At 44.8% G+C, this 14318-nt stretch overlaps 2 protein-coding genes across 2 annotated transcripts in view; both read left to right on the forward strand.

The window, feature by feature from the left end:
• LOC148086488 (uncharacterized) overlaps positions 1–14318 on the forward strand; it is a 74615-nt gene that overhangs the window by 6865 nt on the left and 53432 nt on the right. The window lies entirely within an intron of this gene.
• Positions 3746–5445, forward strand: LOC148086490 (protein IFIT1 homolog B-like). Its single transcript, XM_087785548.1, has 3 exons — positions 3746–3792; positions 4241–5089; positions 5427–5445. Exons 1-3 carry the CDS (start codon positions 3788–3790, stop codon positions 5443–5445), a joined length of 873 nt encoding a protein of 290 aa, XP_087641674.1. The 5' UTR covers positions 3746–3787.

Consider the following 14318-nt stretch of genomic DNA (forward strand, 5'->3'; position numbering starts at 1 on the left):
CGAACAATTGGTGTAAAAATAAATAAAATAAAAAAATAAGAAATAAGGAAAAAAATAAAATAAATAAAAATAAGAAATGGATTTATCTGAACTGCAGGTAAAATGGCAGCCTTGTGGAATAGGATCATGTGGTGATGTATTGTTTCGCTCTGTAAGTTCGTATGTGGAAAAAATTGCTCCGTTGGATCGGAAAAATGTTGTAAAAAACTGGTATAAATGGGCTAAAAAGCAAAGAAAGGTTGGAAATCTGCCTGATTGGGGCATGCGTATGCCTGAAGAAGATATTCTTGGTGAAAATGTGAAAAATATGAATCTAGAACTTGAAGTCATTAGGAGGAGAAAAACAAGCATGTTGTTTAGTGAAAAACACAGACTGGCTTTGTTAGAAAAAACTAAAACTGATAGAGACAGATTTTTTGTGATTATGGAAATGGTAAAAATGATAAGGTTAAATACTGAAGTGATGGCACCAGTGAAAGCTGTTAAAAAGGAAGCTGTTGATGAAAATAATGTAACTGAAAAAACTGATTCACCACCACCTTACCTAGAAGGTGGAAACCAAAATGTAAACTCACAAATGTTGTCTGATAGATTGCAAAAAATGGTAATGCAAGAGAAAGTGAACACCCAGACACCAGTGTTCAATGTTACAGGAGGGCAGCTGATGATGGATCAAGATGGTAATGAAATAGACAAAACAAATCTGTTAGACACAACAGAAAAAACACTTAACATATTTGAAATAGCAATAAGACAAGAAAAAGTAGATAAAGATGTGAGCGCAGCCATGACAAGTACACTTGGAACTATAGAGCAGCTGTGTGAGGAGGTAGATGACAAATCAGAAAAATTGAAAAAGAAAAATGACAGTGAGGAAAGAAGCAGCAGCAAGAATGACGAACAAGACAATCATTGTAATTATAGACTTGACCCAGGCACGCCACTGACACCCTCTAAACATAAAGTTAAAACTAGAAAAGGTGAGAAAGGGAGACTAGATGGATTGGGAACAGAACCTCATGGACAGTTTCCTCTAGTGATGAAGAGTAGAAGAAAGAGGGATTATACTGATTACGTCTCAGCAACTATGATGGATGTCCAATGTCTGAAAGAAAAACTTCCTCCTTTGGAAAGGGGAGCAGGTCCGTGGATTAACGTTTTTTGCAACAATATGACAGGAATTGTATTGGCTATTGGAGATTGGAGACAAATTGTTATGGCATGTGTGGGTTTTGATAATTTGTTAAAAATAGAGGAAACAGCAGGAACTTGTAGGGAGCCATATCAAGCACTTTTTTCTCCTCATGCAAAACCAATATTTAAGGCCATGAGAAAGGTGTTCCCTACAAAGGTGGATGTGAATTAACTGATGTCATGCATGCACAAAGATGGGGAAGCTGAACAGCGGCAGAAAATGGCTGCAGCCCAACAGTATTTCACACCAGGCAACGACTGCTGCTTTTCATGTGGACAACCAGGTCACTGGAGAAATGAATGTCCGTTCTACCCACAGATCCCAGCATATTACAAATCTTTTAAAATAAAAAGGGGATGTAGATTTTTCAGTAGTCATGCAGGACAGTTCCGCAAGCCGAGTAGAAGGAGCCGGCATCTACTGCCCCTACCTGATATGAATCCTCAGCCCTCATCAAACTAGTGATAGCAGAAAGAAAAGCTAAAAACAACAGATAAATAATCATCAAGCGGAGGAATATAATTAGTATTAATAATTCTATGTGAGTGTCTGATGTCTTTCCTCATGGGTAGTCTGGGCGTTGTGGTATTGTGTGAGGACCAGGTGCAGGTATTGTTAGCCGTGAGCTAACTCTTTATGGGGGATTGTTGGGTTTATTTGCTTGTTGTTGTCCTTACAAGTGAGTAGTCTTTCCAGAGTTTGGTCCGGGGTTTTTTTATTTTTTGTTGAAGAAACAATAGAGGAATTTCTGTTTCAATTACAGTGAAGTTGAACTCTTCATTGGTTTCACGTTACTGGAACTCATTTTATAGTTGCACAACCAAAAGAAAATACACACACATAAATGAACACACATACACTGACAAACCCACACACTCCTCCGCATAAACACTTACATACAGAAACACACACTTGCAAACAGGCAGTCAAAGACAAACACACACGAGAAACCCCCACAAACAAAACCAGTCACTGGGATTCACAGACAGACATGCACACACAAATACACCACCGCGCATACACACTAGCAGAAACACATACAAAATCCACCAAAAAACACACCCGAGAACACACAAAAACATGTTTACACATACAAACACAGACACAACAGCAGACAAAAAAGGGAGACAATACACACACACACACATGTAAGCAGACACACACACACACACTCTACAGACCCACTATTTACAAACACATGAATGAAAACAGAAGGAGGATTTGGGAGATTTTAAACATATGCATAAAACACACACACCTTCAGTTTCTCTTTTAATAACTGAGAATGAGTTTTTTGTTTAATTTTACTAAAACTAATTGAGAAGATTTTACGCACACGCACGCACACACACACAAGTTGATTGATTTATTTTTAATGAAAAATTTGCTGTGGCTAATTGGAAAAAAAACAATTTCCCGAAAGAGACCTCCTGAGGGATCAATAAAGTTCTACCTACATACCTACTGTACATAAACAAAGATTCAATTGATTCCAGAAGCATACAGGCAAAAGTTTAGAAATCACAAGAACAAGATGAAGCAGCACATTCGGCAGGTCTAGTACAAACACGTCTAGTGCAAACACGGTCTGGTCCCAAGCTGTTACTTTCTTCAGGTGAATTGTGTGATTTTGTAGACCCAAGTTACAGTCCATTCTTGACTTGATGTGTTTGTTTCTCTCAGTGATGACTCTGTGGACCGATGTCCAGCACACATACTCGGGGATAGGGGAGCACAATCATTGGTCCAGTTAGATATATTGTCTTTCTCAGAGTTTGCTAGATATGGAAGTGTTTTGGTTCAGGATAGTGGAAGAAATGTTTGTCTATACCAATTCCTTCTAACAATAATGTGTGTAGCCACCAACCTTTGACTTTCATCATGGGTCTATTCCGGATCTGCTCACTTAACTGAAGTTGGAAAAATGAGAGTTTGTCAGGACAACGCCTGCTCTGCTGTCTACTCCCCAGGTTCAGATTGGCACACCTGTAGTTCAACATCCCACCCGTGCACAATCAAGTCCCCCGTCCATCTCTGTGTTTGAGCTCTGTGGTTCGGTTTTTGTTTGGCGTTGTTATTGGTGTTTGGCAAAGTCAGCTAAATTGATTCCTCTGTTTTTCTGTTTATTCGACTTTTGCACTTTCAACACGTGAGTGTCAACTCGCTGCACTATGCTACGGCTTGTTAATTAAAGCCAACTTTTGTTTTTATAACTTATTCGTTCATTCTCTATTGAAAAGATTTCATGACACAACACAATGAACTCACTTAACACACAAATAAATCAGTTGACACAATGACAAACAGCAAACCACAACATTACTTAATAGCACAAACCAAAGTACAAATATTGAAGAGTAAAGTTTTTTTATATTCAGTATTAAGGGAGCATAGTTAACTTGGGTGTGTCTGGAAAAGTCGCCGCTTTCGGTTTTATTTCTGCGAAATGTCACCTGAAACAAAGGGAACCATAAGAACGTGCCCAAACTCGACTCTGATCTGTCTGTATATAAAGTCTCTGGTTGGTTACCTGTCACTGCTTGAAGACAACACAGACTAAGAGTGAAGACGAAAACTCAAGCATCCAAAAATATGAGGTGAGTTGATTTGAACTTATGGAATAACTCAATTTTTAAATATAATACATTAATTAAAAATCAATCAACCTTAAATAGAAAATCACACCTATGTGAAGAATTCAAACAAACAATAGTAAACTGTTATTTCTATCACATACCGGCTTTTACACACACAACCAAGGACTCTTCAATAAACCAATGTACACACACACTAGAACACACTTGATCTGATGCCATTTTAAACACACCCAAAAACACACAGGCGTAAATATACTGTATACTGTGAGCAGCACACACAGCTTTGAAACATAGACCAACATTTGCAACATTTCACCCACAGAGAGACAATCACCATATTTTTTTATATATTAAATAAAAAAACAAAGTTGATTGCACAGTTTCATGATTGCAAATACACACAGACACACAACACTGTTGTACTAAAGTGTGGACTTGTCTCCAACAGTGAGAGTCAGACAAACATGGAGGCCAGACTGAAGACCCTGCAGGGTCACTTCACATGGAAGGAACTCGCCCAGGAGATCAAACCATGGGTTGTCAGGGATTATCTGGAAGACATCGGCACAGATGAAGGGAACTGTTGGCTGCCTCACATCTACAACCTCCTGGGTTACCTTCATCACCGTCTGGGCTCAAATGAAGAGGCCTTGGGGTTTCTTAACCTGGCCACAGAGGAGTTCAACCGCAGACACGACACTGAAGAGGGTCCTTGGATGATGGTGAACTACAGGAACCTGGCTTGGTTGCACCATCTCATCGGACACCAGCAAGAAAGTGAGCAATACCTATCAATGGTTGAAGATCTGAGGAGTCAACACCCAAATGTGAGCCAGGATGATCTGCACGCAGAGGTGACTGCTGAGAAGGCCTGGACACTGATGACATTGGTCGACGAGCATCTGAAGAAGGTTGAAGAACTTTTTCTGGCTGCCATTGAGAGAGAACCAGAGCGGGTGGAGTGGAAGACCTCCCTCGCCTTAGCATTAGTCAGAGCTCAGCAGCATGATCTTCCCCTGACATATGACGTCAGGCAGAGATTAGAACGTGCCAGACAAGAGGATCCAGAGAACGTGTACATTGCAATCAAACACCTTCATCATGGACGAAAAGAAGGTATAGATGTTAGAGACAAAGCTCGAGAGATGGCTGAGCAGTTTCTAAGAAACCCTGTCAGTAGTTACAGTGGTCTGAAAGCATATTTAAGTGTTTACATAAAATTCCTCTCCATTGATGAGGCAGTTGAGCTGGCAGAAGAAGCCCTGAGAGAACATCCAGATAAACGCTTTCTGAAAAGGTGTGCAGCATTCTTGTCACGGGTGGAACTCGGCAGGAGACCCAGAAGCGGAAGTGGACAAATATCCTCGGAGCAAATGTTCAAGCAAAGTCTTTTACTACTCCAAGCGGTCGGAAAGGACCGAAACAAAAAACAAATCAGGAACTCGGGACGAAGGCAGGACGCGGCTGGAGATCGGGTTCTCAGATCCGGAACTAGTCTGGAAACTCAATTCTCTGGCGAGTTCTTCAGGTCCGCGACGCTCCTTTTCTGTGGGAAGAACCCGCCATTCAATCACCCCCAGCCGCGCACCTGCCCGCGTCTGTCAAGACAAAAGCATAGACACGTACCAAAACAGGAAACCGACTTCAAAATAAAACAGGAAAGCACCAAAACATGACAGTACCCCCCCCTCTAGGTAGCGCCTCCAGGCATTCTACCCGGTCTTTCCGGGTGCTCCCGGTAAAAGTCTCGGATGAGGGAGAGATCCAGGATGAGTGAGCGGGAGATCCAGGGGCGCTCCTCTGGACCGTAGCCCTCCCAGTCCACTAGGTACTGGAAGCCCCAACCTCTGCGGCGAACCTCCAGGATCTTGTGGACCTTGTACGCAGGGTGATTGTCAATGATGAGCGGAGGAGGTGGAGGCTCGGCTGGCGTACTGAGAGAACTGGTTGAGACGGGCTTCAGGAGAGAGACGTGGAAGGTGGGATGGACCTTGAGCGACGGAGGGAGCTTGCTAAAATGATCCTTTCGATCTCGAACGGCCCCACGAACCTAGGAGCCAGCTTGCGTGATTCCACTGGAAGGGGAAGGTCCCGGGTGGATAGCCAGACCTTCTGGCCAGGTGAGTACCTCGGGGCTGGCACACGGTGCTTGTCAGCGAGGCGTTGATTTCTTGTGGCGGTGCGGGATAAGGCCGCCCTGGTCTGGTGCCAGACAGATCGACAACGTCGTAGGTGGGCCCGAACTGAGGGAACCGCTGCCTCCCTCTCCTGAGAGGGGAAGAGAGGTGGTTGATAACCGTACGCTGCCATGAATGGTGACCTCCCACTGGCAGATGAAGTTAGGGAGTTGTGAGAATACTCCACCCAGGGGATGTGCTGACACCAGGAGGCAGGGTGACGAGCCGACACGCAGCGTAGAGCTGATTCCAGGTCCTGGTTGGCCCGTTCCGTCTGGCCGTTGCTCTGCGGATGGTACCCCGACGAAAGGCTAGCCTTAGCCCCCAGGGATCTACAGAAAGCTCTCCATACCTGCGAGGAGAACTGGGGTCCCCGATCCGAGACAATGTCTACCGGGATTCCATGGAGTCTAAAAACATGTAGGACCAGCAGGTCCGCTGTCTCCAAGGCTGACGGTAACTTTATCAGGGGGATAAAATGAACCATCTTGGAGAAGCGGTCCACTACTGTCAGGATTACTGTCCTACCCATGGAAGGAGGGAGACCGGTGACGAAGTCCACAGAGATGTGCGACCAGGGGCGACTCGGCACAGGTAAGGGTCGAAGGAGTCCAGCGGGGGGGCGACGAGAGGACTTTCCGCGAGCACACGTGGTACATGCAGCCACAAACTCCAGGACGTCGCGTGCCATCTCCGGCCACCAGAATCTCTGCCTGAGAAACGAGAGTGTCCTTGAAACGCCCGGGTGACACGCTACCTTGTGGGTGTGCCCCCACTGAAGGACCTGGGCACGAGCTGGCTGCGGAACAAACAGTCTATCAGGCGGTCCAGAGCTAGGTCCTGGGTCACACTCCTGGGCCTCCTGAACAACCCTCTCTATATCCCAGCTGGCCGCCCTGATAAAGCACCGCTTCGGAAGGATGGTCTCCTCTGCCAGACCCTCCTGGGAAGGAGCAAACTGACGGGATAAGGCATCAGGCTTAACGTTCTTACCTCCCGGGCGGTACGTCAGGGAAAAGTCGAAACGACCCAAAAAACAGGGCCCAACGGGCCTGGCCTCCTGTAGGTAGAGTAAGTTCCGATGATCCGTTAAAACCAGAAAGGGTACCTCTGAGCCTTCCAGCCAATGCCTCCACTCCTGAAGTGCCGCCACCACCGCCAGGAGCTCCCGGTTGCCAATGTCATAGTTCTGCTCCGCTGGGGACAGCTTCCGGGAATAGAAAGCACAGGGATGCACCTTGTTGTCCCTGGCGCACCTCTGGGACAGCACTGCCCCTATGACGGTGTCCGAAGCGTCCACCTCCACGATGAACTGACAGGCTGGGTCGGGGTGTCGTAGGATAGGCGCGGAGGAGAACAGCGAGCGCAGCCGGTTGAAGGAGTCGTCCGCCTTGGAGGACCAGGTGAAAGCACTCTTGGTGGAGGTAAGCTGGGTTAATGGAGCGGCAACCTGGCTATAACCCCGGATGAACCTGCGATAAAAATTAGCGAAACCCAAGAATCGCTGCAATTCCTTGCGGCTAACAGGCACCGGCCATTGAGCAACTGCCTCCACCTTCATGGGATCTGGCCGCAGCTGACCCTGCCCTAGAATAAAACCCAAAAAACTCACTGTGGGGACTCCGAACTCGCACTTCTCTGCCTTGACAAACAGTCTGTTCTGTAATAATCGTTGGAGAACGCGGCGGACGTGGCTGACGTGTTCCTCAAGACAACTGGAAAAGATCAGAATGTCGTCAAGATAAACGTACACAAAATCACTCAAGAAGTCCCCTAAGACCTCATTGATAAGTCTCTGGAACACCGCTGGCGCATTGGTCAGGCCAAACGGCATGACCAGGTACTCGAAGTGTCCTAAGGGGGTCTTAAAAGCCGTCTTCCACTCATCGCCCTCTCTAACACGGACCAAGTGATAAGCACTTCTAAGGTCCAGTTTAGTGAATATCATGGCCTTGTTCAGAGGATCAAACGACGGGTCTATGAGTGGGAGGGGATACCGATTCTTAACGGTTATGCTGTTTAAACCCCGGTAGTCTATACAAGGTCTCAGGGACTTGTCCTTCTTACTAACAAAAAAGAACCCTGCACCAAGAGGCGAAGAAGAGGGGCGAATTAAACCGGCGGTCAGTGACTCCCCGATATAAGTGTCGAGGGCCTGGCGCTCCGGGCGAGAAACCTTGTACAGTCGACTACAGGGAAGTGGAGAACCAGGAAGTAGGTCGATGGCGCAGTCATAGGGACGGTGCGCTGGTAGGGATAGCGCCCTCTCTTTGCTAAAAACCTCACCCAAACTGTGATCCTCCGGAGGAACGGAGGAAAGGTCAGGAGGGGGAGAGATGGGAAGTGGAGGACGAGAGGCAGTAGGTGCAGAACGGAGACACTGTGAATGACAATGCGGGCTCCAACCAAGTACCGTGGAGTTCACCCAATCAAAGTGAGGGTTATGGATACGAAGCCAGGGGAGACCGAGAACAATAGGAGAGGAGGGAGAAGAAATCAGAAGAAAACAAATTAACTCAGAGTGGTTACCCGAAATCAAGAGGGAAAGGGGAGTAGTCTGGTGAGTAACGTCGAGTAGTGGTCGGCCATCTATGGCGCAGACCGGGCGGGGAACGTCTAGTTTAACCAGGGGAAGGTTGAGGGAAAGGGCGAAGTCTCGGTCAATAAAATTGTCGTCAGCGCCAGAGTCGACTAGTACAGCTTCCGCAGTCGAAGTCAAGTCAACCGTCAATAGACCAGGTAAGGTGATCCGGTGAGTCGGGTCATGAGACGAACGAGTGTGTCCCACCCGAGCACTAACCTTAGGTCGACTGGGGCAGACACGTAGTCGATGACCAGGCTCGCCGCAGTACAGACACAGTCCCTTCGTGAGCCTGTGGGAGCGCTGTTCCAGAGACAAACGTGTCCGACCCAGCTGCATCGGCTCATCGGGTGGCGGCGTCGGAGTCTCAGGAGTCAACAGAGGAGCTGGTTGGTCAAAAGGGGGAAAAGAAGGAGAGAAAACGTCCCTGCCACGTTCCCTGCGGCGCTCCCTCAACCTATTATCAATCCTGATGGCTAGGCTGATAACCCCTCTGGTTCCTCCCGTGTGGAGAGTTGAAAAAAACCCGGCGCATCTCGTCAGAGAAACAGTCAAAATTAGCTAGAGCCGGAGAGTTAGACTCCCACAGGGAAGTAGCCCAGTCCGCTGCTCTACCCCGGAGGAGGTTTATTAGATAAGCGATCTGAGCGCGACCCGCAGAAAACGAGGAGGGCTGCTGGCTAAAAACTAACTGAACTTGGAGCAAAAAGCGTGAACAACCACCCACTTCTCCACTATAATATCCCGGCGTGGGTATCGTGGGTTTGCGTAGAACCGGCAGTCTCTCAGGTTGAGCAGGAGCAGAGACAGTCGGCGTGCGTACAGAGGCTGCAGCGGCTGCAACAGGTGCGGGAGGGGCCACACGGAGAGTCAACTCACCCACGGCGGCTGACAGCTGGACCAGCGCTGCGTGACTCTCCCGTGTCATCTCCTCGAGCGAACAAAGTCTGGTTCCTTGAGAACCAAGGGCTCGGCGGAAGTGATTGTTTTGTACCCTGACACTTGCCTGGTAAAGGAAATTAATCTTGCAGCCATACAAGGACGTAGAGATCCGGAGGTAGGAGAGGAAATGTACCAGGAACTTCTAGCAAGAGAGCTTGATGATCATCACACACAAATGCTTTTCAACCGTTATGCAAGATTTATCTTCTTTAATCGTAGAGATCACAGAAGATCAGTGGAATACAACATGAAAGCAGCTGAAATGAAACCACGATCATTCTTCCGTGACAACAGCATCGAGTTCTTGAAAAGGAGTGCAAAAAATCCAAGAACACCAAATAGCACTGGAATCAAAGATTTCCTAAAAAACCTTCCTACAGATGAGTCCTGATTTTTCCGTCTTCAGTTCTCTTGAGGAAATAGTCAATTTATACATTAAAACGTTCAAAACAGGAGTCCGTTCCAGTCGCTCCAACACGCCGTCACTTCTGGTTCTTATACTTTGCTTTGTGGAGAAAGATGGTCAATTCAGAGTGTGTCACGGGTCGTTTATTCGCTGCTTCAAGTCAAACAAAATACAAGCTTTACGATCGCGACCGGACACACTTCCTCTCGGCGACTGTACAAGTCAATGGGTTGCTATCCTTTCGATCTTGCTCCTCGCATTGGATCTGAACTTTGATAATCCTGTGGATACTCCTGACGTTGTCAGCCCTTTATTTTACTCATGTGAGTCCTTTTGTCCTTTTGTTGTAGTTGAGACCCCGATCTCCAGCCGTGCCCTGCCTTCGTCCCGAGTGCCTGTTTTGTTTTTTGTTCCTTTCTTTCCTATAACGGACCGTTTAGATTTATTAAAGACTTTTTCTGAACTATTCCTCCTTGGATGTATTGACTCTTCCGCATCTGGGTCTCCTGCCCTGATCGGATCGTGACACAAACAGACGTTTTAAATATATCGTCGTATCTCTAATTCTGTTTCAAGCTTGTCTTGAAACAGTGTTTTGATTGACGCTTAAGCTTCTTAGACAAAGCGAGTAGTTTATACTTTATATTTTGATTATCTTTGAGCATTAATTTAAGTATGGCGTATACGTATAGTGTATAATCATTTTTAATCTAACAACATTACAGTCAAATCACTATTGTGTGTTTGGTGGATATATTTACTCTTGGTGGTGGTTAACTAGTGGTTGAACTTATATGAACATGTACCGTATAAAACAGTAAGTAAATGCTAAAGAAACAAAATAACATGGTGATTAAACAATTTCCCGAAGGAGACCTCCTGAGGGATCAATAAAGTTCTACCTAACCTAAAAGGTTCTACCTATCATCAACATGGTGGCAGTAAAAAAAAATAATGATAGTTGCTAATTTACAGATGCACGACTGGGCTGATCCAAAGAATAAAATTCTTCAACAAACTTTCAAATGATTTGTATCTTTGTGTGTGTTTTTGTTACATTTCCATGATGAGTAATGGTTACACTTTTGACACATGTCCATTTATCTGAAGAAACAACCTGTTTTCCAAGCTAAGAAGGAATATGATGTAGGTTTAATATGCTGAAATAAAATTTTCTCAAAATAACTATTGACTAATAACTGTTTTTAAAGATTAAAGTAATATTTGTCACCTAACCATTGTTTCTTTATTATGTTTTATCATAGCTAACACCAAAAACAACTGTAACTAATGTTGAGTTGCTTTACATGCTATTCATTGTAATTATTCTTCTTAAACATACAGTACTTTTACAGAACTTTATCTGCAACATTGTTCCCTGGTGTTTTTTGTAAATTACCAAGGAAAAATATGAAAGTCGGGGGTGATGCAGGTCGCTACAGTTATCTTTGCTTAGCCACTAGCATTGCTAACATTAGCAAAGCAGTGAAAAACAGTAAGTAAATGCTAAACAAACAAATTAACATGGTGATTAACTACCAAATACAGCAAAGTATTAATAATTCTATGTGAATGTCTGATGTCCTTCCTCATGATCAGTCTGGACGTTGTGGTATTGTGTGAGGACGGGGTGCAGGTATTGTTAGCCGTGAGCTAACTCTTTATGGGGGATTGTTGGGTTTATTTGTTTGTTATTGTCCTTACAAGTGAGTAGTCTTTCCGGTCCGGGTTTTGTTTATTTTTTGTTGAAGAAACAATAGAGGAATTTCTGTTTCAATTACAGTGAAGTTGAACTGTTGGTTTCACTTTACTGGAACTCATTTTATAGTTACACAACCAAAAGAACATACACACTGTTGTGACTTAAGCTTCCTCTGTTGCAAGGTGTCACTCCCTGAATACATTTGACGTAGTAGGACTCTTCGGAGAGAATGGTTGAGGATGAATCAAAAACGCCACACAAAGTCAGAATCAAGATTCAGCCTGATGAGGAGGAGAACCCAGCCAGCTCAATACAAGTTCCGAACTTGCTCCTTCAGCTGCTCACTGAGTTCTGATCTCCTGCACATTTCAGGGTCCATTTATTGTAAAGTTCCACAAGTCACAGACATACGTCATCAGTTCCCCATTCTTCATGGTGTCCTTACATGGTGTCCTTACATGGTGTCCTTACATGGTGGCCTTACATGGTGTCAGACAGGGGCCGCAGCAGAAGTCTCTCTAATATGCTGATACACTGCTCATTAAACACAGTTCTTGTTATTGTGACTTGGCATACTGCTCAGCCCAGCTACTCGTACCGTATATGGATATACTGCTTGGCTGCTCATACCGTGAGTTGATATATTGCGTAGCTTTAACTATTCATGCGCAATACAATGCGTAATATAATGTTTGACATATTCCACAACACACATAAATGAACACACATACACTGACACGCCTACAAAATCACAAACCCACACACTCCTCCGCATAAACACTTACATACAGAAACACACACTTGCAAACAAGCAGTCAAGGACAAACACACATGAGAAACAAACAACACCGGACACTGGGATTCACAAACAGACATGCACACACAAATACACCACCGCGCATACACACTAGCAAAAACACATACAAAATCCACCAAAAAACATACCCGCAAACACACAAAAACATGTTTACAAAACAGCAGACAAAAAAGGGAGACAAAAACACACACACATGTAAGAAGGTGACAGCAATGCATTGTTGAGATTTTTCATTGACAAAATTAAATTGATCAAAGAGAAAATCTCTCCCCCTTTGTTTGGAACCCCTACTGTCTCTGAGCCCCTCTCCTCTTCTTGGTCCTCCTTCACTGCTGTATCTTTGGGTGATATTTCAGCTCTAGTGAACAAGATGAAACCCTCCTCTTGCTCAGATGACGTCCTTCCTTGTAGGCTTTTTATCAAAGTATTTGATGTAATTGGCCCCTGGGTTACCAATATGGTGAACCTCTCCCTTTCCACAGGGGTTTTTCCCAATGCATTTAAACATGCCATTGTGGAGCCTCTGCTCAAAAAACCAGGCTTAGACCCAACTGACCTCAGTAATTTCAGGCCTATTTCTAAGCTCCCTTTCTTGTCCAAGATCTTGGAGAAGGTGGTGTCTGAGCAGCTGTCTTTGTTCCTGGATCAGAACGACATCCATGAGAAGTTTCAGTCTGGCTTCCGTAAACATCACTCTACGGAGACAGCTTTATTGAAAGTGTCCAGTGACATCATGATGTCGGCTGACTCGGGTAAATCCACTGTTCTGGTTCTCTTTGACCTGTCCTCAGCCTTTGACACAGTTGATCACCAGATCCTGCTAAGTAGACTGAGGGATGAAGTGGGACTGTCTGGGTCTGTGTTAGAATGGTTCTCATCATACCTTTCTGGGCGCAGTTTTAGTGTATCTGCCAATCAAATGAGGTCTGAATCGGCAGATCTGTTGTGTTGAGTCCCTCAAGGTTCTGTTCTGGGTTCTTTATTGTTTTTGCTGTACTTGATTCCCCTCAGTAAAATCATTCAGAGATTTCCTGATGTTCTACATTTTTGCTGATGACATCCAGCTCTACTGCTCTTTTGATCCAACTGAGTGAAAACACTTTGCAGCTAAATGTGGACAAAGCTGAAACTTTGGTGATCGCTCATGATGATAAGGTTCCAGGGTTGAGTCAGTGCTTGGGTAACTTAGGTCAGTCTGTCAAACTGAGCCTGAGAAACCTGGGTGTTGTATTTGACAAAGACATGTCTCTAAGCTAAGTTTTAGCGAACTAGCTCTCGTGTTAACACACCACAGAAAGTTACATTACACGCAATGAAACATAATTTCTGAGTCTTAAAGCAATAATTATATCTTACCTCAATAGACGAGTGACGCGCACCTGGTTCCGCCAAGTTACAGCACAAACATGAGCACAAAATGCTATCGATCTTTGTCAACAAGTGTGACGTCATCATCCGGGGGTTTGGAGGAAGTGGCGTGTGCGGCAGTTTGAAAACTTTTTAGCTGACGCTAAATTTAAACTAAACTTAACTCGGTCTTTATACAAGCACACATCTACAATTGTATTCCATGGCGCTTTTAAACAAACAAGAACAATATCTCATTTTAGTCCTGTGGTGTGACGTCACCTCTGCAGGATCGTGATTACTGTTGACAAACGTCACGTAGACGCTCATAATCGCAGCTAAATAAAAAGAAAACATATGTCCATAAACGCAATCTCAATGAAAGCTTCTATTTTCATAGAAAAGCGCACCGGATTATAAAGAGGATAATGCGAAATAACACATCCAGACTTTATTTTACTCATTCATAAAACAATGTCAACATTATGGAGTTGAAACACCTAAAAATTTACAATATAGTCACTTTTACAGGACCTTTTAAGCATGTATTAATC

The sequence above is a fragment of the Callionymus lyra genome, chromosome 2, assembly GCF_982586985.1.
Source record: "Callionymus lyra chromosome 2, fCalLyr1.hap1.1, whole genome shotgun sequence".
Lineage (NCBI taxonomy): Eukaryota > Metazoa > Chordata > Actinopteri > Syngnathiformes > Callionymidae > Callionymus > Callionymus lyra.